The sequence below is a fragment of the Diaphorina citri genome, unplaced genomic scaffold (assembly GCF_000475195.1).
Source record: "Diaphorina citri unplaced genomic scaffold, Diaci psyllid genome assembly version 1.1 scaffold1019, whole genome shotgun sequence".
NCBI lineage: Eukaryota > Metazoa > Arthropoda > Insecta > Hemiptera > Psyllidae > Diaphorina > Diaphorina citri.
In genome coordinates, this window is record NW_007378449.1 from 65,680 (window position 1) to 88,289 (window position 22,610).

Below are 22,610 nucleotides of genomic sequence, written 5' to 3' on the forward strand. Positions count from 1 at the left end.
TCTCTCCCTTTCCTTTTCCTCCCTCTCTCCCCCTTTTTCTCTTCCTCTCTCTCAGTCCCCCAGCCAGACTAAGCTGGTCTACTCCCTGCTTAAAGTCCCCCAGCCAGACTAAGCTGGTCTACTCCCTGCTTAAAGTCCCCCAGCCAGACTAAGCTGGTCTACTCCCTGCTTAAAGTCCCCCAGCCAGACTAAGCTGGTCTACTCCCTGCTTAAAGTCCCCCAGCCAGACTAAGCTGGTCTACTCCCTGCTTAAAGTCCCCCAGCCAGACTAAGCTGGTCTACTCCCTGCTTAAAGTCCCCCAGCCAGACTAAGCTGGTCTACTCCCTGCTTAAAGTCCCCTAGCTAGACTAAGCTAGTCTGCTCCCTGCTTAAAGTCCCCCAGCCAGACTAAGCTGGTCTACTCCCTGCTTAAAGTCCCCCAGCCAGACTAAGCTGGTCTACTCCCTGCTTAAAGTCCCCCAGCCAGACTAAGCTGGTCTACTCCCTGCTTAAAGTCCCCCAGCCAGACTAAGCTGGTCTACTCCCTGCTTAAAGTCCCCCAGCCAGACTAAGCTGGTCTACTCCCTGCTTAAAGTCCCCCAGCCAGACTAAGCTGGTCTACTCCCTGCTTAAAGTCCCCCAGCCAGACTAAGCTGGTCTACTCCCTGCTTAAAGTCCCCCAGCCAGACTAAGCTGGTCTACTCCCTGCTTAAAGTCCCCCAGCCAGACTAAGCTGGTCTACTCCCTGCTTAAAGTCCCCTAGCTAGACTAAGCTAGTCTGCTCCCTGCTTAAAGTCCCCCAGCCAGACTAAGCTGGTCTACTCCCTGCTTAAAGTCCCCCAGCCAGACTAAGCTGGTCTACTCCCTGCTTAAAGTCCCCCAGCCAGACTAAGCTGGTCTACTCCCTGCTTAAAGTCCCCCAGCCAGACTAAGCTGGTCTACTCCCTGCTTAAAGTCCCCCAGCCAGACTAAGCTGGTCTACTCCCTGCTTAAAGTCCCCCAGCCAGACTAAGCTGGTCTACTCCCTGCTTAAAGTCCCCCAGCCAGACTAAGCTGGTCTACTCCCTGCTTAAAGTCCCCCAGCCAGACTAAGCTGGTCTACTCCCTGCTTAAAGTCCCCCAGCCAGACTAAGCTGGTCTACTCCCTGCTTAAAGTCCCCTAGCTAGACTAAGCTAGTCTGCTCCCTGCTTAAAGTCCCCCAGCCAGACTAAGCTGGTCTACTCCCTGCTTAAAGTCCCCCAGCCAGACTAAGCTGGTCTACTCCCTGCTTAAAGTCCCCCAGCCAGACTAAGCTGGTCTACTCCCTGCTTAAAGTCCCCCAGCCAGACTAAGCTGGTCTACTCCCTGCTTAAAGTCCCCCAGCCAGACTAAGCTGGTCTACTCCCTGCTTAAAGTCCCCCAGCCAGACTAAGCTGGTCTACTCCCTGCTTAAAGTCCCCCAGCCAGACTAAGCTGGTCTACTCCCTGCTTAAAGTCCCCCAGCCAGACTAAGCTGGTCTACTCCCTGCTTAAAGTCCCCCAGCCAGACTAAGCTGGTCTACTCCCTGCTTAAAGTCCCCTAGCTAGACTAAGCTAGTCTGCTCCCTGCTTAAAGTCCCCCAGCCAGACTAAGCTGGTCTACTCCCTGCTTAAAGTCCCCCAGCCAGACTAAGCTGGTCTACTTCCTGCTTAAAGTCCCCCAGCTAGACTAAGCTAGTCTGCTCCCTGCTTAAAGTCCCCCAGCCAGACTAAGCTGGTCTACTCCCTGCTTAAATTCCCCCAGCCAGACTAAGCTAGTCTGCTCCCTGCTTAAAGTCCCCCAGCTAGACTAAGCTGGTCTACTCCCTGCTTAAAGTCCCCTAGCTAGACTAAGCTAGTCTGCTCCCTGCTTAAAGTCCCCCAGCTAGTCTAAGCTAGTCTGCTCCCTGCTTAAAGTCCCCCAGCCAGACTAAGCTGGTCTACTCCCTGCTTAAGAAATATTAAAAAAAAATAATAATAATAAAGGGGCAAAATGCTGATGTTCAACCCTCACAAACGTATCGGCGTGGAAGGTGCCCTGGCACACCCTTATCTGGAACAGTACTACGATCCTGCAGATGAACCGGTAAGTTGTAAAACGAAGAAAAAATTTTCATTATATAAAAAAAAAGGGGGGAAACCGTATAAATATTAATAAAATAAAGGTGGGGAAAAATTGTTAGGTATCGGAGAAACCGTATAAATTTCGCCAAAGAAAGGGGAAAACCATAGAAATATTATCGAAATAAGGGGAACAGACTAAGCTAGTCTGCTCCCTGCTTAAAGTCCCCCAGCTAGACTAAGCTAGTCTACTCCCTGCTTAAAGTCCCCCAGCTAGACTAAGCTAGTCTACTCCCTGTTTAAAGTCCCCCAACTAGATTACGCTGGTCTACTCCCTGTTTAAAGTCCCCCAGCTAGACTAAGCTGGTCTACTCCCTGTTTAAAGTCCCCCAGCCAGACTAAGTTGGTCTGCTTCCTGTTTAAGTCCCTTAGCCCAGGGTTGTCCAACCTTAGGGCACCCGAGGGCCGCAAGAGACCAAGGTAGAGAGTTGGTGGGCCGCAAAAACTCAACTCACGGATTTAGGTCTTCTCTCTAGAAGTGTTCTCCAAATTTGCCTTCTTTCTCCAACAAATAATTATATGTAAATGAATTTTCGTCTCTCCTGTTTTCAAATTTACCTTTCTTCAAAAATAATAACTAATTTTTCTCCCTTCTTTGTTTCCAGATTTGTGATTTCGGTTTAGCCAGAGTGGCGGATCCCGAACATGACCATACCGGATTTCTCACGGAGTACGTCGCCACCCGCTGGTACCGGGCACCCGAAATCATGCTAAACTCTAAGGTAAGACGGGACTGAATGGGTTAAAAAATAAAATAATAAACTGCAAGGTAAGGACTGAATGGGTTAAAAAAAAAAAATGAAATTGTACAGCTCCCTTTATCCAACTTCTTCAAAGGTTCGTTCTCGGATTGGCTCGCTTTCTCCTATGCGGTCCTACGTCTCTCTTCGATTTTGGGACGACAAGATCTCCGTTGTTAAGGGGTGTCCACACATAGTCGACTGAACCGTCCACACTTCCTCGACAACATAGATTCATCTCTTCGATCGACGGCCGTTCAACCATGTTTGGACATACCTTTAGGGTTCCCTAAATAATAATAATAAAACTACAGTAGAACCTCGATAATTTCAACTTCCATTATTTCAACTCTCGATTATTTCAACCCCAAAATCAGTTCATAATGGGGTATTTATTAACCATTTTGTTCTTTTGTATCTAAATGTTGCCCCTTTTCCATTGTTTTATACAAAATTTCAATTATTTCAACTACCCTCGGTCCCAATTAGTTGAAATAATCGAGGTGTTCTAAACTGATTTGAACATTTTGTCATATACAGGGTTACACAAAATCCATCGACATCTGGTCCGTGGGCTGCATTCTCGCCGAGATGATCTCCAACAGGCCAATCTTCCCCGGCAAACACTATCTGGACCAGCTGAACCATATTCTGGGCATCCTGGGCTCTCCCACGCCCGAAGACCTGTCCTGCATTATTAACGAGAAGGTAAACCAGGATTTTTTCATCAAACCTTTTTTTTTTACTTTCTACTTCTTCCGGTGGAAGGAGGAGGAGGAATTTTAATTGTATGAAGTACAAATTCTTGTCACAAATTTCGTTTCCTTAATACACCAGTGAGGTTTTGTTCCAGTGATTTTTATGTATATTCTTCCCTAAAAAAACCATGTAAATTTCACACACAAAAATGTAAAACCCTGCACAAATTATGGTTATGAAAAGTAAAAATACCCTTTCAAACTGGTATGAAACCGAAATGAATTGGTTGTACCAATTCGTTTCGGTTCGTTCAGTCTAGAGCTAGACTCTAGACACTAGATAAATTGTGATAAATTGGAACAGCCCTTTCAATTTTAAACTATCTCTTTTCCAGCCTAGTTAGCTTTTTTGGTAGCGCGTCTGCCTTGTAGGTATGCACTGGGGCGTCTTTAATACTGAACGAATAATGTTCATTCTCGGAACGGTTGGCTTTCCTCTATCCTGTCTTCCTTCTCTCTTCGATTTCGGGACGATAAGATCTTAGCAGTTCCCTCTATCAAATATCTTTTAAAAAAAACTATCTCTTTTTCCAGGCACGCAGCTACCTACAGTCACTCCCGTTCAAGCCCAAAGTCCCGTGGGAGATCCTCTATCCGAACGCAGACCCCAACGCTCTCGATCTTCTGGGCAAAATGCTGACGTTCAATCCTCACAAACGTATCGGTGTAGAAGATGCCCTGGCACACCCTTATCTGGAACAGTACTACGATCCTGCAGATGAACCGGTAAGTTGGAGGGAAAACTGGTAAGTGTGGGAGAAACCATATAAATATCACTAAAGAAAAGGGAAACCCATATAAATATTTTTTAAAAAAATAATAAAGGGGCAAAATGCTGATGTTCAACCCTCACAAACGTATCGGCGTGGAAGGTGCCCTGGCACATCCTTATCTGGAACAGTACTACGATCCTGCAGATGAACCGGTAAGTTGGAGGGAAAACTGGTAAGTGTGGGAGAAACCATATAAATATCACTAAAGAAAAGGGAAACCCATATAAATATTAAAAAAAATAATAATAATAAAGGGGCAAAATGCTGATGTTCAACCCTCACAAACGTATAGGCGTGGAAGGTGCCCTGGCACATCCTTATCTGGAACAGTACTACGATCCTGCAGATGAACCGGTAAGTTGTAAAACGAAGAAAAAATTTTCATTATATAAAAAAAGGGGGGAAACCGTATAAATTTTAATAAAATAAAGGTGGGGGGAAAAATTGTTAGGTATCGGAGAAACCGTATAAATTTCGCCAAAGAAAGGGGAAAACCATAGAAATATTATCGAAATAAGGGGAAACTCATATCACCTACACAAGAGAGAGAGAGCTTGAAAAAAATGTTAAATATCGGAAAAACCATATCAATCTCTTCAAAGTAAGGGAAAAGAACAGTTTAGTTCAACTTGCAAGTACTGGAGAAATCATTTAAATTCCACTAAATGGAAAAACAATATAAATGACACAAACAAAACAAGGGGAACCCTTGTAAATATTACAAAAAGATTAAACAGCAATTAGTAAATAGCCCATATAAATATTACAAAAGGGAGAAACCATTTAAATGTCACAAATTCCAAGGGAGGGAGGGAGGGGGAACCCATATGGAAAAACCATATAAATGACACAAACAAAACAAGGGGAACCCTTGTAAATATTACAAAAAGATTAAACAGCAATTAGTAAAAAGCCCATATAAATATTACAAAAGGGAGAAACCATTTAAATGTCACAAATTCCAAGGGAGGGAGGGAGGGGGAACCCATATAAATTATTCAGTATCGGGAAAAATTAGGTATTAGTGCTTTATTTATTAGACTGTATGTAGAATTAGGATATGTTTATAGTACCACTTTATTTATAAATTCTTTCCTATTACTTTGTGTTTATAGGTAGCGGAAGAACCATTCAGATTCTCCATGGAGCTCGATGATTTACCCAAGGAAACCCTGAAGCGACTTATCTTTGAAGAGACGCGAGTCTTCAAACAAGAGGACCCCAATATCTAGTGGTAAGTAGGTAGATTCCAATCCCGTCATAAAATCTAATAAAAAGGTCCTAGTTCTTTTGGATTACCTCACCGAGCTAGTTCTGGAAAAGGGGGGATTTTTTTGTATGGTTTTAGTATTGACTTTGTTTTCTTATTTCTTATCATATTAATTTTGTTTAGTGTTAAGCGTAGATGTAAGTTATAAATTGTGAACATACTTGTATAAAAATACACAATAAAACATTGATTGATTGTTTTCGTACCTTTATCAATTTTAATGAAACATTTAACAGGGCATGAGGTACACAATAGGGCTGCCTGGAAGGGACTGACAAGAAACTGGCCGACCCTACTTGAGCAGGAAAAGGTTAGGGAGAAAAAGAAGATTTAATTTAATGCCCAGCCAGCGACGATATTACGTTCCCCAGCGATCACTGGAGATATATAAGCAATATTGCGCGTGATTAGTGTCCGGATGGGTGAGCATCTGGGCAATCGCGTATGTGAGCAGACAGGTAGCTTGCCACAGTTGAAGAATTAAATATCATATGAAACCATATAATTATCACATAATATTAAATTTATTGGGGGGAAAACCATATAAATAATTCTATTTATACTGATCTGATTTTTCTTTTCTCTCCTGATTTTCAGATATTCTGACGACGAGGCCTTATAACTTTTAGGCCTCTTTTTCGTAAGTCTTAATTATGACCTCAGACTATCTCGTGATTTTAATCCTGGTAGATTAACAGGGATATAAAGCATGAAACCATATAATTATCACATAATATTAAATTTATTGGGGGAAAAACCATATAAATAATTCTATTTATACTGATCTGATTTTTCTTTTCTCTCCTGATTTTCAGATATTCTGACGACGAGGCCTTATAACTATCGCATATTTACAGGGGGGAAAAGTATATAAATTATTAAATTCCTACTATTCTGATCTGATTTTTCTCTTGCCTAATTTTCAGATAATCTGACGAGGCTGCTAGCGAAGAGGAACATGTTCACGTTTCGACTTTCCATCACGGCGACTCTCTCGCCTTTGGTTTGATCTCCTGAATTCCATTAATTAACATAAAATATCTATTTATATACGTCTCGTTTTTATTAATTCAATTTTGATTTCTTTTTTTGTCTTTGATTTAATTATCCTGATGAGCTTCCGAGGAGGTTTGATGTGTATTGTGTAGTTTATGTTTGGCTGTTCCTGGGGTGACGGATGTTGTGATGTATTGAAAACCGATATATATATCGATGTATTTTATCGCGATATATCGATTTATTTACCGATATATCGTTGTAATCCCAAAATTACACCATCCCTAGTTATTCTTCTCTTGACGGTGTGTTTATGTACCGGGCTAGGATGAGCTCGGACGACGTGAGATAGCTGTCCCGGCGGCAATTTTTAAAATTTATTTTATATTTATTTTTGTTTGCTTTGTAATTTGCTTGTTTTTAATAGCTAATATAAATGAAAAGTATAATATAAATGTGCAAACTAAAGATAAAAAGTAAAAAATTAATTCAGATTGTACAAGTTGCGGAAAAAAAATCAAAATTTCGAATTTCTCCCGCCAACATATATTTATTTTTGTTTGCTTTGTAATTCGCTTGTTTTTAATATCTAATACAAATGAAAAGTATAATATAAACGTGCAAACTAAAGATGAAAAGTAAAAAATGAATTCAGATTGTACAAGTTGCGGGAAAAAAATCAAAATTTCGAATTTCCCGCCAACTTTACACGCTCATGAAGGCTTAATGGCCTATCTCAGGGAAGTATGCAATATCATGGCCCGATTTGTGTGGAATGTTTATGGTACCTGAGATCAATAGATTACGAATTTCAACTTTAGCCTAAAGATTTGTATATTGGATTCTTATATATCTCTACAAATATAACGTAGGCAGTGAAAAATCCTTAGAAAATAATAAAGAAAAGAAAAAGAAAGCAAATGAAAGAAAAAACATTGTAAATATTTTTTTTATTATTATTATTTTTTTAAGTAGGACATTTAAGTAGGACATTTTTTTAAGTAGGACAACACTTATCAAACCTCCTAGCTCAGGAAAACCATTTTTAATCTTTCAATATTAACTCTTTATGTTCTAATATTTTTTGTATGTTTGTTGATTGATTCTCTCTGTAATTTTATTTATTCAAAAGATTAAATATAAACAAAAAATATCCATTAAAGAAAAAATCTGTTTTATTGTTTGGCCTAAAAAAAAGTTAATATTTGTGCATTTAAAATTTCTTTGATACAAAACCGAGTGTCTTAACAAAATTTAAGTGTTGTAAGTTTTGTAGGTTAAATATTTCGGTGTAGTACACTCAGGTGGAGAAAATTGAGAAAATTTAGCAATTCATAGAAATAGTAATTATTTGTGAAATCTTCTTTACTGGAATGGCTGGTGGAAACAAATGGCCTCTGAATAAAAATATCATTTTCTGTACCTCTTTTTTAGGAAATAAAAGTTTATTTCAAACAAGGACTTGACATCACAGGCTATGCAAAATGGCATTCTCGTTTTTAATGAATATGTTCAAACCGGATTCAAATCCAAACAAGGTGGTGGAAGTCCGTCCAGAGAAATACAGTGATCGGACAGTTGTGTCTCGGCATGATTGCATGATTTTGTATGGCGTCCAGGAGGAAGAGTATGAGATTGTATTGCACAGACCTTGGAACTCATCAAACTCATCATTTAGGTAAGAACTTTTGGTAACCTCCATTGATCTAGTGGGTATTATACTAATTACTAGGATTGCATGCTGGAGGTCCCAGGTTTGATTCATATTCATATTGTTGTTAAAAAAAAAAACTAAGCTAGTCAATGCTTGGAGTTTGGGTGCACTCAGCCTTGTGAGGACAATTGAGTAATGAGTAGGTATAGCTACCTGGAGTACCTGGTGGAATACTACACAAATCACATCAGTATGAAAAAAAAATAAATAATAATAATAATAAATTAATACTAAATACTAGGTATCATACTTTAAATAAATATTTAATAATACTTTTTTTGTGACTCCTTGGTTTTTATCGACAATTGAGTAGGTAGCTACCTGGTGGAATACTACACAAATCACATCAGTATGAAAAAAAAATAAATAAGTAAATAATAATAATAATAATAATAAATGAATACTAAATACTAGGTACCATACTTTAAATAAATATTTAATAATACTTTTTTTGTGACTCCTTGGTTTTTATCTAACATCACATCTCTTGCTCACCTTTCCACAGTTTGTTCCGGACTCCAAACTTGTTAGAAGCTGAGGAAACATTTGCAGTCATGAAGCATAAGATTCCTGTTCTGGTCAAAATATCCAGAGAGGTAAGCTCTGAGTTACTGACACATCACAAGAAGATCACTGTATTACCTACTTCTAACATTTTTAGTGATGCGAGTTTCACCCTCTGACAACAAACTACGTTCTGGTCAAAATATCCAGAGAGGTAAGCTCCGAGTTACTGACACATCACAAGAAGATCACTGTATTACCTACTTCTAACATTTTTAGTGATGCGAGTTTCACCCTCTGACAACAAACTATCTGCCTCAACAGAGTAACCTCCCCCAGTCTGAGTTTGCCTGGGAAAGCCAGCAGGACATGATTGCCCAGATGACCAACCATCTGTTTACCAACAATATTCACCTTTGATTTACTTCAGTGATCCATTTCGAACTTTTTTAGGATGACTGAGAACTAGTGCATTCAAAAGCATTTTGCCACTGGCTGATTAGAGTATTTACATTTGACACCACATGACCCACATATGGGTCACAGTGCCTTGAAGCCTGGTACATGTGGCCTTTATAAGGGTCACACTATCATTTGAAGTCTGGTACATGTGACCCATATAAGGGTCACGGGAGTGGGAGAGTGTTGTAGTTCTGTACGTTGTTACACTTATCAGGTGCACATTTCAATGTATTTCTTATGAGGAATAGTTTCCTCTGGTACCCAGCTTAACTCCATACACAATAAGCCCAAACTGAGGCTTAGGTGTAAATAATAATAATAATAATAATAATAATAATAATAATAGTGCTTATTTATACTGCTCGCATAGGACTGAAAAGTCCCTTTACTCCAGACTTTGATTTACTTCAGTGATCCATTTCGAACTTTTTTAGGATGACTGAGAACTAGTGTATTCAAAAGCATTTTGCCACTGGCTGATTAGAGTATTTACATTTGACACCACATGACCCACATACGGGTCACAGTGCCTTGAAGCCTGGTACATGTGGCCTTTATAAGGGTCACACTATCATTTGAAGTCTGGTACATGTGACCCTTATAAGGGTCACACTATCATTTGAAGTCTGGTACATGTGACCCATATAAGGGTCACGGGAGTGGGAGAGTGTTGTAGTTCTGTACGTTGTGACACTGGTGCACATTTCAATGTATTTCTTATGAGGAATAGTTTCCTCTGGTACCCAGCTTAACCCTATACACAAAAAGCCCAAACTGAGGCTTAGGTGTAAATAATAATAATAATAGTGCTTATTTATACTGCTCGCATAGGACTGAAAAGTCCCTTTACTCCAGCAGTAGGCTACTACTATTAAAATAATCTTTCTTTGAGAACGGGATTGCCTCGGTTTCACATTTAACTAATTCAGTTGAAGAACTTGGTCGGAAAAAGGGCCCAAATCAAGGCTCAAAATTTTACAAGATAACGGATTTTTAATTTGAAAAAAAGTTTAAAAAAAAAATCAAAGAAATTGAAATTAGGCGGAAAACTTTTACACACAAAATGCTCTTTTGGGGGATATCAATGATTTTTTTTTTTTTTTTTTTTTTTTTTCTATCTGAAGTGGTGAAGAAGGCATGACAGCGCGTCACATTGCTTCCTCGCAATCATCTGGAGGGGTAGGAGGAGGAGATAACGTATCGGATAGGATCCTGTATATTCTACACGCTGTGGGGGCGGCGAGGTGCACCCTAGATATGCCGGGGTGCGGGGTGGGGTGCAGGGCAGGCGGTACCTGGAACGGAACCCCGCCCCCTGTTCCTATAGGCGCCAAGGTGAGTTTGTACTCTTCAATAGCTCCCATGGCGTAGTGGTCACTGCTCATATTGCTACATTGGTCTTCATCCAGGGCTGTCATTGAGAGTTTGGTCGATATGAATTATAATATTAACGCTTTAGATTTTGAAGGTAAGTTTTTAGCAAGATCCATATTGCTATTGATTGAATGCAATTAAATGGATCAGTTCCCAATGGAGCGCTGAAGTTAAGCAACATTATACGTGGTTGGTATTCGGATGGATGGCCTTGTCGCCAAATAAGCCTGATACACTTGATACAATTATAGAGTGACGTTAAACCTCTATTAAACTTATTGTTGTTAACAAACACACTCACTCACTCCGATGTCATATTAGGGATATGTGAATCCCGTGCCAACCAGACTGCTTGCCTCCAAAGAACTCTATGTTGTGTCAACTCCTCCCATTGTTGTTAACAAATATCGGGTTATTTGAGTACTGGGTCATTCTATCTCTGGCTTACCAATATTTCCCTACAATGTCATTGCTGGCTTCCAAGGAAAAGAGTTTAAGTGAACCGAATTCATAGGACTATTAAAAGAACATAGGACACAAATATGTAAGAGAAGATTTGAGACCGAAATATTTAAACAGTCCTTAGTTACTTGAACAATACAGTACGTACGTAGACATACTTAAACAATACAGTATGCTTGCCGCTTACGCCATAAGGCAACACTAACATGCTTAAGTAACTCCATACACAAAAAGCCCGATCTAAGAACTTAGGTGTAGTGGCTGGGTTGTTTCTACGAACCTACTTGAACATGCAGTACTTACCAGGTCATTTCCCCGAGGAAAATGAATTGGTACCTGGTACTACTGGTAGTCCATTTCCAGCATTGGATACCAACCAACAATACAATACTTAAACAGTCCATTGTTATATTTCGTCCTCTTTTTCCTCGTCAGGTCGCACGGCCCTTCACAAGATGGTCCTGAACAACCGTCTGGAGTGTGTGGTGGCCCTGTTGTCACGTATGGCAGATGTGGAACTCGTGGACAACAGCGGCAACACCGCCTTGCACTTGGCAGCCCGAGGCAAGAACCCGGCCATCGTGCAAGCTCTGATTGTGTTTGGAGCTAATATTAACGCTTTGTAAGTAGTTCTTTGAACCAGCCGTTCCGAGAACGAACCTTAGGGCCCCGGGCTTTTAGGTGTCGCGAAGGGACATTTCAGGGCCCTGATTGCTGTAATATCTTTAAAAGATGGAGGACTTTAAAAAGGCTGGCTGGGGGACTTCAAACAAGGAGTATACCAGCCTGAATTTCCCTTGCTAAAGAAATAGCAAAGGTTGGAGGGCATCCACTCGTAAAAATTGTAGTCAAAACTAAATGTCAGCCCAAAGCTAGTTAGGGCTGATTGAGAGGCTGACGAAAAACGCCGACCCCGTCTGAACACGGGAAAAGGTGAAGAAAAAGAAGAAGAGGTGCTTCGAACTCTTGACGTTCGCGCGCCTTCTTCTAAGCTGTGCTTCCTCTATTCATTGATTTCAGAAATGGTGAAGAAGGCATGACAGCGCGTCACATTGCTTCCTCTCAATCATCTGGAGGGGTAGGAGGAGGAGATAACATATCAGATAGGATCCTGTATATTCTACACGCTGTGGGAGCGGCGAGGTGCACCCTAGATATGCCGGGGTGCGGGGTGGGGTGCAGGGCAGGGGGCACCTGGAACGGAACCCCGCCCCCTGTTCCTATAGGCGCCAAGGTGAGTTTGTACTCTTCAATAGCTCCCATGGCGTAGTGGTCACTGCGCTCGCCTTGCACGCGGAAGACCCGGGTTCGATTCCCAGCAGGGTCAAAAATTTGTTTCATGCAAATGATTGATTACGTGACTAGATGTTGCGGGGCCAACTCAGCCTCTTGAGGAAAATGAGTAGCTATGACATATCACGCCACGTGAGCTCACGTGAAGTGTTGTCAGTGAGTTTCTACCTTCATTTAAAAAAGAGTGTTTCACCTCCTTTTTTATCTCTAAGCGACGAAAGAACTGCTACATTAGACGCATGTGGTTTGTGTCGTAGTAGCGTGCCCATCCCGTAGTATGCCTCTCATCAGATGGGCAAAAAGGGACACAATACTTCCCATTTAGGTGGTGGGTTAACACGAGAACACCAGAATGTAACCCGTAAACCCGTTGAAATATTTGCAATCGAAAAACGAGTACGTAACTACAAATATTTGTCGATCTTATTTTTAACATCTCCTTTTCCCGTGTACAGACAAGGTCGGCGTAACCCGTTGAAATATTTGCAATCGAAATACGAGTGCGAATTTGGGATTTGAACACGGGACCAACACTTCACGTGAGCTCACGTGAAGTGTTGGTAGTGAGTTTCTGGCTGTGATGACAAGTTAGCTGGCTCTTCTCGCCCATCTGTGGTCTGTGTCGTAGCGTGCCCATCCCGTAGTATGTCTCTCATCAGATGGGCGAGAAGAGACACACCGCCCATCAGATGGGCGAGAAGAGTCTACCTTCATTAAAAAAAGAGTGTTTCACCGCCTTTTTTATTTCTAAGCGACGAAAGAAGCGCTACATTAGATGCATGTGGTCTGTGTCGTAGCGTGCCCATCCCGTAGTATGCCTCTCATCAGATGGGCGAGAAGAGACACAATAGTTCCCATGTAGGTGCTGGGTCAACACGAGAACACCAGAAAGTAACCCGTTGAAATATTTGCAATCGAAAAACGAGTATATAACTACAAATATTTGTCGATGGAGGGATTGTCGACCTGCCTCGGTGGTGTAGTGGTCAAGGCGCTCGACTGGTAAACAGGAGGGCGTGGGTTCAATCCCAGCCGAGGTAAAGACGGTTAAAGTAAGTATAGTGTAGACACCCTCATTTCATTTCTTCAAAACAAATTAAACCTAACTTTTCATACAGGATAGCTGTGTAATAGGTACACAGTGTGTATGCGTACCCACAGGGTTTGAAATCTTTAGGCGAGGTCACCTGGATTATAAGTATTCCAAATTTTCCAATCCTCTGATTCCCCAACATTACACTTTGAGCCATTGATCTAATTGGATTAGGCACAGTCTAATTGGCTGATTTAAATCCAAAGTCTAAAATCTATTAGTTAGATTTTTTTTTTTTAAGAGGTTTGGTTTTGTAGTTACCTATTTCATAACGTTATGGCCTATGCCTGATTGATGACCGCGTGTAATTGCCCCGGGCAGAATCAACAGAGCTACAGATGAGATGAATGGGCAAAACCATCTGATTGCCCAGCTTCAAGGTCATTGGTACTAGAATCATCATGATCAAACTAACTGAGTGAGTTTTAAAGCTGTGGCCAAACATAGTCGACCGGCCGTCGATCGCCGAGATAAATCTATGGCAGTGTGGACGGTTCAGTCCACATCGATCGACGCGACAGACGGTCGACTATGTGTGGACACACCTTTTAACACAGCCAGCCTATAGTTAGCTTGGAAGGTAGAGCGCCTGTATCTTTTAAGCGCTCGGTTGCCACCTGGAGCGAATTTCATCCTAACCATATGAGGTTCGTTCTCGGAACGGATAGTTTTCTCCTATCCTGTCCTCCTCTCTTCGACTTCGGAAAGATAAAATCTCCGTTGTCACAGTTTCCTCTGTCAAAAAACTCTTGGAAAAAAAGCTCTAAGTTCCTTTTTTTTAAGAGGTTTGACAGAGGGAACTGTAACTGCTATGGTCTTATCGTCCCGAAATCGAAGAGAGAAGGAAGACAGGATATTCCCGGAGGGACGGACCCTGCTTGTTTCTATCTGAAAGATGAATCCTCTAGTTATATTAAGTATCGGACTGTGAAACCTGGCATTACTGTTTTCTGCGCTTGAAATTCCGTTTAATTAAAAATCGTAACACATATTATTTTCATTTAATAAGTATTTTCCAAGCGTTTAATCTTTATTTTTTCATTATTGTTAACTTAATTGTAATTAGATCGTAATTCTGTAATGTTGATCACTTGATTTTTTTTTTTTTACTTTCCTCTATAATTCTATATACTTTCGATTCCCATCTGCCAGGTTTAATTTGATGTTGTGTGAAATTTTCAACATTTCACATGACCATTTATTAAAAACTAATGAATTTTGGTGTCAAATTTTATACGCCCAAAAAGTGTAAGGTTAGAAAATACGTTTATTAGCTAAATTTCCTTTAGCTCATTCAGCTATTCATTTTGTACCAAGTTGCAATCTTGAAGAAAGAAAAATAATTTTTATTTAAAGATATAATAGATAATGTGCCCAAAAAGTGTAAGGTTAGAAAATACGTTTATTAGCTAAATTTGCTTTAGCTCATTCAGCTATTCATTTTGTACCAAGTTGCAATCTTGAAGAAAGAAAAATAATTTTTATTTAAAGATATAATAGATAATGAATTATATTATTTTGTGATACTTGCTGGAAAATGAAAATAAAACCCATAACACTTCTAGATATTAACTTATTAACTTTTCTTTTTTCTTATCTAGTTGATAAAAACTCTGTATTATTTTCTAACACTTATTTGTATTTTGTGATATATCTTTTTATTACTTTGTATTCATCTTGTTTTGTTGATTAGTGTTGTTTTAAATACCATTTTAATTATTTTTTCCAACATCTTATCTAAATAAATTTATTAGGGCAATAACTTCGTGTTATTGACTTTAAATTAAAGTAACTTGATTTATTTGATCCATTATTCCCTTGCGTCAATGATACACAAGATGGTACATTAGTCTTGTGTGATCTGTGTCGTAGCATGTCCATCCCGTAGTATGTCTCTCCTTATCTAAATAAATTTATTAGGGCAATAACTTCGTGTTATTGACTTTAAATTAAAGTAACTTGATTTATTTGATCTATTATTCCCTTGCGTCAATGATACACAAGATGGTACATTAGTCTTGTGTGATCTGTGTCGTAGCATGTCCATCCCGTAGTATGTCTCTCATTTTCATACACAAAAAGTCCACTCCGAGGCTTAAGTGTAGAGGTAGAGACCAGTGTTAGAGGATGAGTTAAGCTTCTTCGAATGCCTCTCTCATCAAATGGGCGAGAAATTTACGAAATAAGCGAAATCTCGACCAGAAAAAAACTGGCCTTTTTAGCATATAGGTAGCTGTTAAAAAAAGATGTGGCTTGTTCTTCAAACCGGGTTACTTTCTTCGAAGAATTATTGCACTAACAGTTATATTTAAGATCCTCCTTTTACATTCTCGAGTTACCTTTTATAGTTAGGTAGGTATGTAGAGTTCATTATCCATCTTACAGCCATATAAATGTATAAATGATTGAGCCTTCAGACTGTCTTGTTTAAGAGTTATAAAAAGAGACTAAAACCCAAACCTTTAAAAACAGATGATATTAGAGTAAAACCTATAATGCCCGAAATTACCACTTAAGATAGTTACACAGTGTAAAGGATTTTCTTTGGCGTCACCTCTATTTGATTTACACAAGCCAGCATTTCTTAAACTCTGGATTAACTGAAAACTCTCTGTGATAAGAAAGGACATGGGAGTTATAGTAAAAGGCACTAAGATATAGTTACACAGTGACCTATTTGATTTACACAAGCCAGCATTTCTTAAACTCTGGATTAACTGAAAACTCTCTGTGATAAGAAAGGACATGGGAGTTATAGTAATGCCAAAATTGGACTATATCCAAAGGCCAATGAATTAAAAGTTCAATTTGGTCAAGGCACTCGTCTGCTAAACAGAGTGTCCTGGGTTTGATTCCCATCGATGACAAAATATTGGTTCTTCACCAAAGCCATCACTTTGTCTAAGTCTGCCATGCTGTATAGTTAAATTAATTTTCTTTTTCTTCGATTTAAATTGTATTTATTAATTATTTTATTATTTATTACAATTTTTATTGTTGATGTCTTTGACAAGCGTGTTTTTCTTTCAAATTATTTTCTTTGAAGTAGGTATATTTTTAGGCCTCTTTTTCGTAAGTCTTAATTATGACCTCAGACTATCTCGTGATTTTAATCCTGGTAGATTAACAGGGATATAAAGGTGCATCTTCGGGCGGGAATCAAACCCGCGATTTAGCGCTTACGAGGCACGTGCGCTAACGTTCAAGATAACGCTAGCAAAAAGTTCGAAGAATTTCCGAAATTACGGGGATATAAAAAGATGCATCTGCCAGCCTAGTTAGCTTAGTTGGTAGTGCCTCTGCCTTGTAAGCGCTAGGCCGCGGGTTCGATTCCCGCCCGGGGCGGATTTTATCCTGATGGGATAATGTTCGTTCTCGGAACGGCTGGCTTTCTCCTATCCTGTCTTCCTTCTCTCTCCGATTTCGGGACGATAAGACCCTAGAGTTACAGTTCCCTCTGTCAAACCTCTTAAAAAAAAAAAAAAAAAAAAAAAAAAAAAAAAAAAAAAAAAAAAACAAAAAAACAAAACTCTTTTTCTTTACTTAAAAAAAAAGATGCATCTCTGGGTGGGATTCAAACCCGTGACATAGGGATTACGAGGCAACCTGCCAAACATGCTACCATTCAAGCTAATTAGGGAGAGCAAAAACGAACATTTTGAGTACCCCTGATTTTATGCTTTCATTTCATGTGTGACCTTTGGCTAGCTTCTCCTACTTTTCTTTTCAGTCAGGATTTTTTTTCATCTTTTATCACTTTAGTAGAGTGGGCATATTTCTTATCAATTAATTTTTTCCTTAATTGATTTTGAATAAATCAGGAATATAAAAGGTTAATTCTAAAACTCCAGTATACCTAGTTTAAATAATTTCCTAAGATAATTTCTTGTCCGCTGTTTAAATGTTTCTCTTTTCAGTCAGGATTTTTTTTCATCACTCAATTAATTTTTTCCTTAATTGATTTTGAATAAATCAGGAAGGAATATAAAAGGTTAATTCTAAAACTCCAGTATACCTAGTTTAAATAATTTCCTAAGATAATTTCTTGTCCGCTGTTTAAATGTTTTGAGCAAGATCAGTTGGTGTTTGATATGTGTGATTGTGTGCTGTATTTTGTACCATGAGAATAATAAAGTGTGATTATGATTAATGATAGTGCCTAGAATATCTAGATGATTACTGAGTAGATTTTTTACTTTCTTTCCTTTTCCAACTCAGGGGATATGTTACCTACCAATTAGTTGAAATTATACCGAAGGTAAGGTGTGTTTTGTATAGTTCTCCTTTGGGAAGCTTCTTTGTTTGAGAACTTTTGTCTGATACTAAAGGGTATTGGGAAAACTTGTATTTGTTTCACCACAATCCTTGAATAGTTTGTTTGAAGGTTTGGCCCCAAACCTTTGCGGTTCCTTTTTCTGAGTAAGTGTTACAGTACATCGGTATGGTACAATGATTCATAAAATTTAAAGTGATGTAATTTATTCTCAATGAAATTGAAATCATGGAAAGTTTCAAGGTATAGAGCAAGTGTTGACATTAAAATCACACAAGTGTTTGGTTTAATGTGAGTCATTTTCTTGAGAAACAATCTGGGAAAACGTAGAAACACACAACCATCCCGTCACATGAATAGAATATACCTTGTTTATCCTGTTCGAATGAGACTAAAAAGTCCCTTTACCCCAGCAGTCTAAACAAGGTCTCGTCAATGAAATCATGGAAAGTTTCAAGCTCAGGTTTCAAGGTATAGAGCAAGTGTTGACATTAAAATCACACAAGTGTTTGGTTTAATGTGAGTCATTTTCTTGAGAAACAATCTGGGAACTTTGATTTGTGATTCTAAACTTATTAATGAGATTTTATATGTACAATACCTATTAATGTTTTAAGTAAAGCGATTCATAGAAATAGTAATTATTTGTGAAATCTTCTTTACTGGAATGGCTGGTGGAAACAAATGGCCTCTGAATAAAAATATCATTTTCTGTACCTCTTTTTTAGGAAATAAAAGTTTATTTCAAACAAGGACTTGACATCACAGGCTATGCAAAATGGCATTCTCGTTTTTAATGAATATGTTCAAACCGGATGGACAATTGAGTAGGTAGCTACCTGGTGGAATACTACACAAATCACATCAGTATGAAAAAAAAATAAATAAGTAAATAATAATAATAATAATAATAAATGAATACTAAATACTAGGTACCATACTTTAAATAAATATTTAATAATACTTTTTTTGTGACTCCTTGGTTTTTATCTAACATCACATCTCTTGCTCACCTTTCCACAGTTTGTTCCGGACTCCAAACTTGTTAGAAGCTGAGGAAACATTTGCAGTCATGAAGCATAAGATTCCCGTTCTGGTCAAAATATCCAGAGAGGTAAGCTCCGAGTTACTGACACATCACAAGAAGATCACTGTATTACCTACTTCTAACATTTTTAGTGATGCGAGTTTCACCCTCTGACAACAAACTATCTGCCTCAACAGAGTAACCTCCCCCAGTCTGAGTTTGCCTGGGAAAGCCAGCAGGACATGATTGCCCAGATGACCAACCATCTGTTTACCAACAATATTCAACTTTGATTTACTTCAGTGATCCATTTCGAACTTTTTTAGGATGACTGAGAACTAGTGTATTCAAAAGCATTTTGCCACTGGCTGATTAGAGTATTTACATTTGACACCACATGACCCACATACGGGTCACAGTGCCTTGAAGCCTGGTACATGTGGCCTTTATAAGGGTCACACTATCATTTGAAGTCTGGTACATGTGACCCTTATAAGGGTCACACTATCATTTGAAGTCTGGTACATGTGACCCTTATAAGGGTCACACTATCATTTGAAGTCTGGTACATGTGACCCTTATAAGGGTCACACTATCATTTGAAGTCTGGTACATGTGACCCTTATAAGGGTCACACTATCATTTGAAGTCTGGTACATGTGACCCTTATAAGGGTCACACTATCATTTGAAGTCTGGTACATGTGACCCTTATAAGGGTCACACTATCATTTGAAGTCTGGTACATGTGACCCTTATAAGGGTCACACTATCATTTGAAGTCTGGTACATGTGACCCATATAAGGGTCACGGGAGTGGGAGAGTGTTGTAGTTCTGTACGTTGTGACACTGGTGCACATTTCAATGTATTTCTTATGAGGAATAGTTTCCTCTGGTACCCAGCTTAACCCTATACACAAAAAGCCCAAACTGAGGCTTAGGTGTAAATAATAATAATAATAGTGCTTATTTATACTGCTCGCATAGGACTGAAAAGTCCCTTTACTCCAGCAGTAGGCTACTACTATTATTGTGGTCAAATTCTCAAAATATATTGAGGATAAAATTCCATACCTCGGCTGGGATTGAACCCACACCCTCCTGTTTACCAGTCGAGCGCCTAGACCACTACACCACCGAGGCAGGTGTAGGGGCTGGACAGCCCCAAAGGATGGGTTGAGCTTCTACGAATCTATGAATCTTCCTCTGGTACCAGGCTATGGCTTGTCTGGTACCAGGCAGCAGACTTGGAAAAAAAAGGCTGGTGTCCAATGTGTTAAATATAAGTAAATGCTTTTGACATTTAAAATTTCCTCAAATGTTTCAGATGTGTTCATTGTACGGTCTACAAAAGCTAGTCGATGTACTGAAGGAACATCCTGCTTGGACTATCGCTCGCTCCATTATCCGTTCAGGATAATATACGCCCCGGGCGGAAATCGAACCCGCAGCCTATCAGACGAAAGTTCAAAGTTTTCTTACCGTCACATAAAAGCGGTAAAATGCCGCCAACCGTTGCACCGGTCTTAACCAAAAGTTTCGTGTCGCATCCTTGTCACATTTGACAGGATATGGAGGACAGTTAGCCTGCAGTTACACACTTCACAGCCCAAATATTTGATTCGATTTAGTTAAGTACAGAATTCGATTAGGAACGGTAAAGTAGCATTTGCTTTTTCAAAAATCGAATACATATTTGACTTCAATAATGACTCAAATTGGTTAAATTTGCTTTCTGTTGATTTAGCTTATCATACACTGAGAAAAAACTAGCAGTAACTCAGAGGAAGTAACTCAATAATAGAGTTCTTCCATCCTAAACTTGTGGCACCCTGTCACATTTTTTTTTTTTTTGCTCAAATATTTGATTCGATTTAGTTAAGTACAGAATTCGATTAGGAACGGTAAAGTAGCATTTGCTTTTTCAAAAATCAAATATTTGACTTCAATAATGACTCAAATTGGTTAAATTTGCTCTCTATTGATTTAGCTTATCATATCACTGAGAAAAAACTAGCAGTAACTCAGAGGAAGTAACTCAATAATAGAGTTCATCCATCCTAAACTTGTGGCACCCTGTCACCATTTTTTTTTTTTCTCAGTGAATATTTGAGTAATAATGACTCAAATTGGTTAAATTTGCTCTCTCTTAAGTTAACTCATCATACCTTATGGCTTAATGATAATGGATAATGACTATGACTATACCTATTGGAATTGGAGTATATTCTTATATTAATTAATAGGGCGAACCCGTCACGTTGCTTCCCCTCCCCCCCCCCCCACACACAAATAAAGTTCGTTCTCTGAACGCCTGGCTGTCTCCTATCCTGTCTTCCTTCTCTCTTCGATTTCGGGACGATAAGACCATATAGCAGTTACAGTTCCCTCTGTCAAACTCTTTTTAAAAAAAAGAATAGAATACGGCTGGCTGTCTCCTATCCTGTCTTGCCCCTAATATTCTTTGTATACGTAATAAGTGTATATCTGTAAATGTGTTTTACCGTTCCGGGAGTCTCGCGAATGTTAAGCAGTCCCTAGCTCCCTAGGTAGACAGACCTCCCGGGGACCCCCTAATCCCCCATGAGAGCAAGCTATATCTCAGCAGACCTATAGGCTGTGGTGGGTCTGGTTACTGATAATAATTAGAACAATAGAAGTAAAAACAAAGTTCGTTCTCTGAACGGCTGGCTGTCTCCTATCCTGTCTTGCCCCTAATATTCTTTGTACGTGATAAGTGTAAATCGTTTAAATGTGTTTTACCGTTCCGGGAGTCTCGCGAATGTTAAGCAGTCCCTAGGCAGACAGACCTCCCGGGGGACCCCCTAACCCCCCATGAGAGCAAGCTATATCTCAGCAGACCTATAGGCTGTGGTGGGTCTGGTTACTGATAATAATTAGAACAATAGAAGTAAAAACGTATTTAGAAACAGTGTGCCAACATACAATAATTAACATGTTATATATACACTATGATTATTATTTAAAGTTTAATATTTGCTCTGTTTACAAACATAAGAACAGAGGTGATATCATTCGAAAGGCAAGTATGGAGATCGTCAGGACACCTGAGGGACTGATATTTGGTGCAATACTTGAGGATATGGAGAACAGTTAGCGCCTGTACCTACTCAAGAATGGGAAATCCGCCATCTGGAAGTGGGGAAATCGCCTCCGAAAGGAAAACACAGTAAATTTAATACGTCTACAGCATTTGATTGCTTGTAAGCGGCAGGTCGCGGGTTCGACTTCCGCCCGGCCGGATTTTATCCGAAACAGATAAGGTTCGTTCTCGGAACGGCTGGTTTACTCCTATCCTGTCTTCCTTCTCCCTTCACGTTCAGGACGATAAGACCTCTGTTTTTACAGCTATAGCATTTGCTTTTTCAAAAATCAAATACACATTTGACTTCAATAATGACTCAAATTGGTTAAATTTGCCCTCTGTTGATTTAGCTTATCATATCACTGAGAAAAAAACTGGCAGTAACTCAGGGGAAGTAACCCAATAATAGAGTTCTTCCATCCTAAACTTGTGGCACCCAGTACTGAAGACCTCTGTTTTTACAGCTCCTTCTTGCAGCTTTTTTTTTATAGAGGGAGTCAATCAAAGAAGGGCCATCTGTATTTTATTTTTAAAATTGCCCTTTTTTCATAGTCCCCCTCAGATAAGATTCAACTCACGGGAATGCATCTTGATGACGGGTACATTTTGTACTGTTTGGACACAAAAGCTCACTAACACCAAAACGCCAACAGTGTACTTCAAAAC

At 39.3% G+C, this 22,610-nt stretch overlaps 3 protein-coding genes and 3 long non-coding RNA genes across 6 annotated transcripts in view; 5 read left to right on the forward strand and 1 right to left on the reverse strand.

Annotated features, from left to right (window-relative positions):
* Positions 1-6,998, forward strand: part of LOC103513749 (mitogen-activated protein kinase 1) — a gene marked incomplete at its 5' end in the record, with an annotated part of 55,633 nt that extends 48,635 nt beyond the window's left edge. The window contains 5 exons of the mRNA XM_017445940.2: positions 2,705-2,821; positions 3,380-3,547; positions 4,132-4,323; positions 5,486-5,604; positions 6,567-6,998. Coding sequence (XP_017301429.1) covers positions 2,705-2,821; positions 3,380-3,547; positions 4,132-4,323; positions 5,486-5,602 — 594 coding nt within the window. The remainder of the gene's footprint in view (positions 1-2,704; positions 2,822-3,379; positions 3,548-4,131; positions 4,324-5,485; positions 5,605-6,566) is intronic.
* A 971-nt stretch (positions 6,999-7,969) lies between these two features.
* On the forward strand, positions 7,970-9,033 carry LOC103513750. The gene is made up of 2 exons (XM_008478599.3): positions 7,970-8,314; positions 8,856-9,033. The coding sequence occupies exons 1-2, from the start codon at positions 8,121-8,123 to the stop codon at positions 9,031-9,033; spliced, it is 372 nt and encodes a 123-aa protein (XP_008476821.1). The 5' UTR covers positions 7,970-8,120.
* A 1,695-nt stretch (positions 9,034-10,728) lies between these two features.
* Positions 10,729-12,915, forward strand: LOC103513751 (85/88 kDa calcium-independent phospholipase A2-like). The gene is made up of 4 exons (XM_008478600.3): positions 10,729-10,784; positions 11,588-11,774; positions 12,173-12,386; positions 12,901-12,915. The coding sequence occupies exons 1-4, from the start codon at positions 10,751-10,753 to the stop codon at positions 12,913-12,915; spliced, it is 450 nt and encodes a 149-aa protein (XP_008476822.1). The 5' UTR covers positions 10,729-10,750.
* Positions 12,916-14,399: 1,484 nt separating this feature from the next.
* Positions 14,400-15,426, forward strand: LOC113469297. The gene is made up of 2 exons (XR_003392759.1): positions 14,400-14,791; positions 14,927-15,426. It is a non-coding gene; the product is annotated as an uncharacterized LOC113469297 (long non-coding RNA).
* Positions 15,427-15,637: 211 nt separating this feature from the next.
* Positions 15,638-16,542, reverse strand: LOC113469295. Its single transcript, XR_003392757.1, has 2 exons — positions 16,212-16,542; positions 15,638-16,094 (listed from the first exon to the last, which is right to left on the reverse strand). It is a non-coding gene; the product is annotated as an uncharacterized LOC113469295 (long non-coding RNA).
* A 741-nt stretch (positions 16,543-17,283) lies between these two features.
* On the forward strand, positions 17,284-18,631 carry LOC113469296. Its single transcript, XR_003392758.1, has 3 exons — positions 17,284-17,370; positions 17,530-17,796; positions 18,540-18,631. It is a non-coding gene; the product is annotated as an uncharacterized LOC113469296 (long non-coding RNA).
* The last annotated feature ends 3,979 nt before the right edge of the window (positions 18,632-22,610 follow it).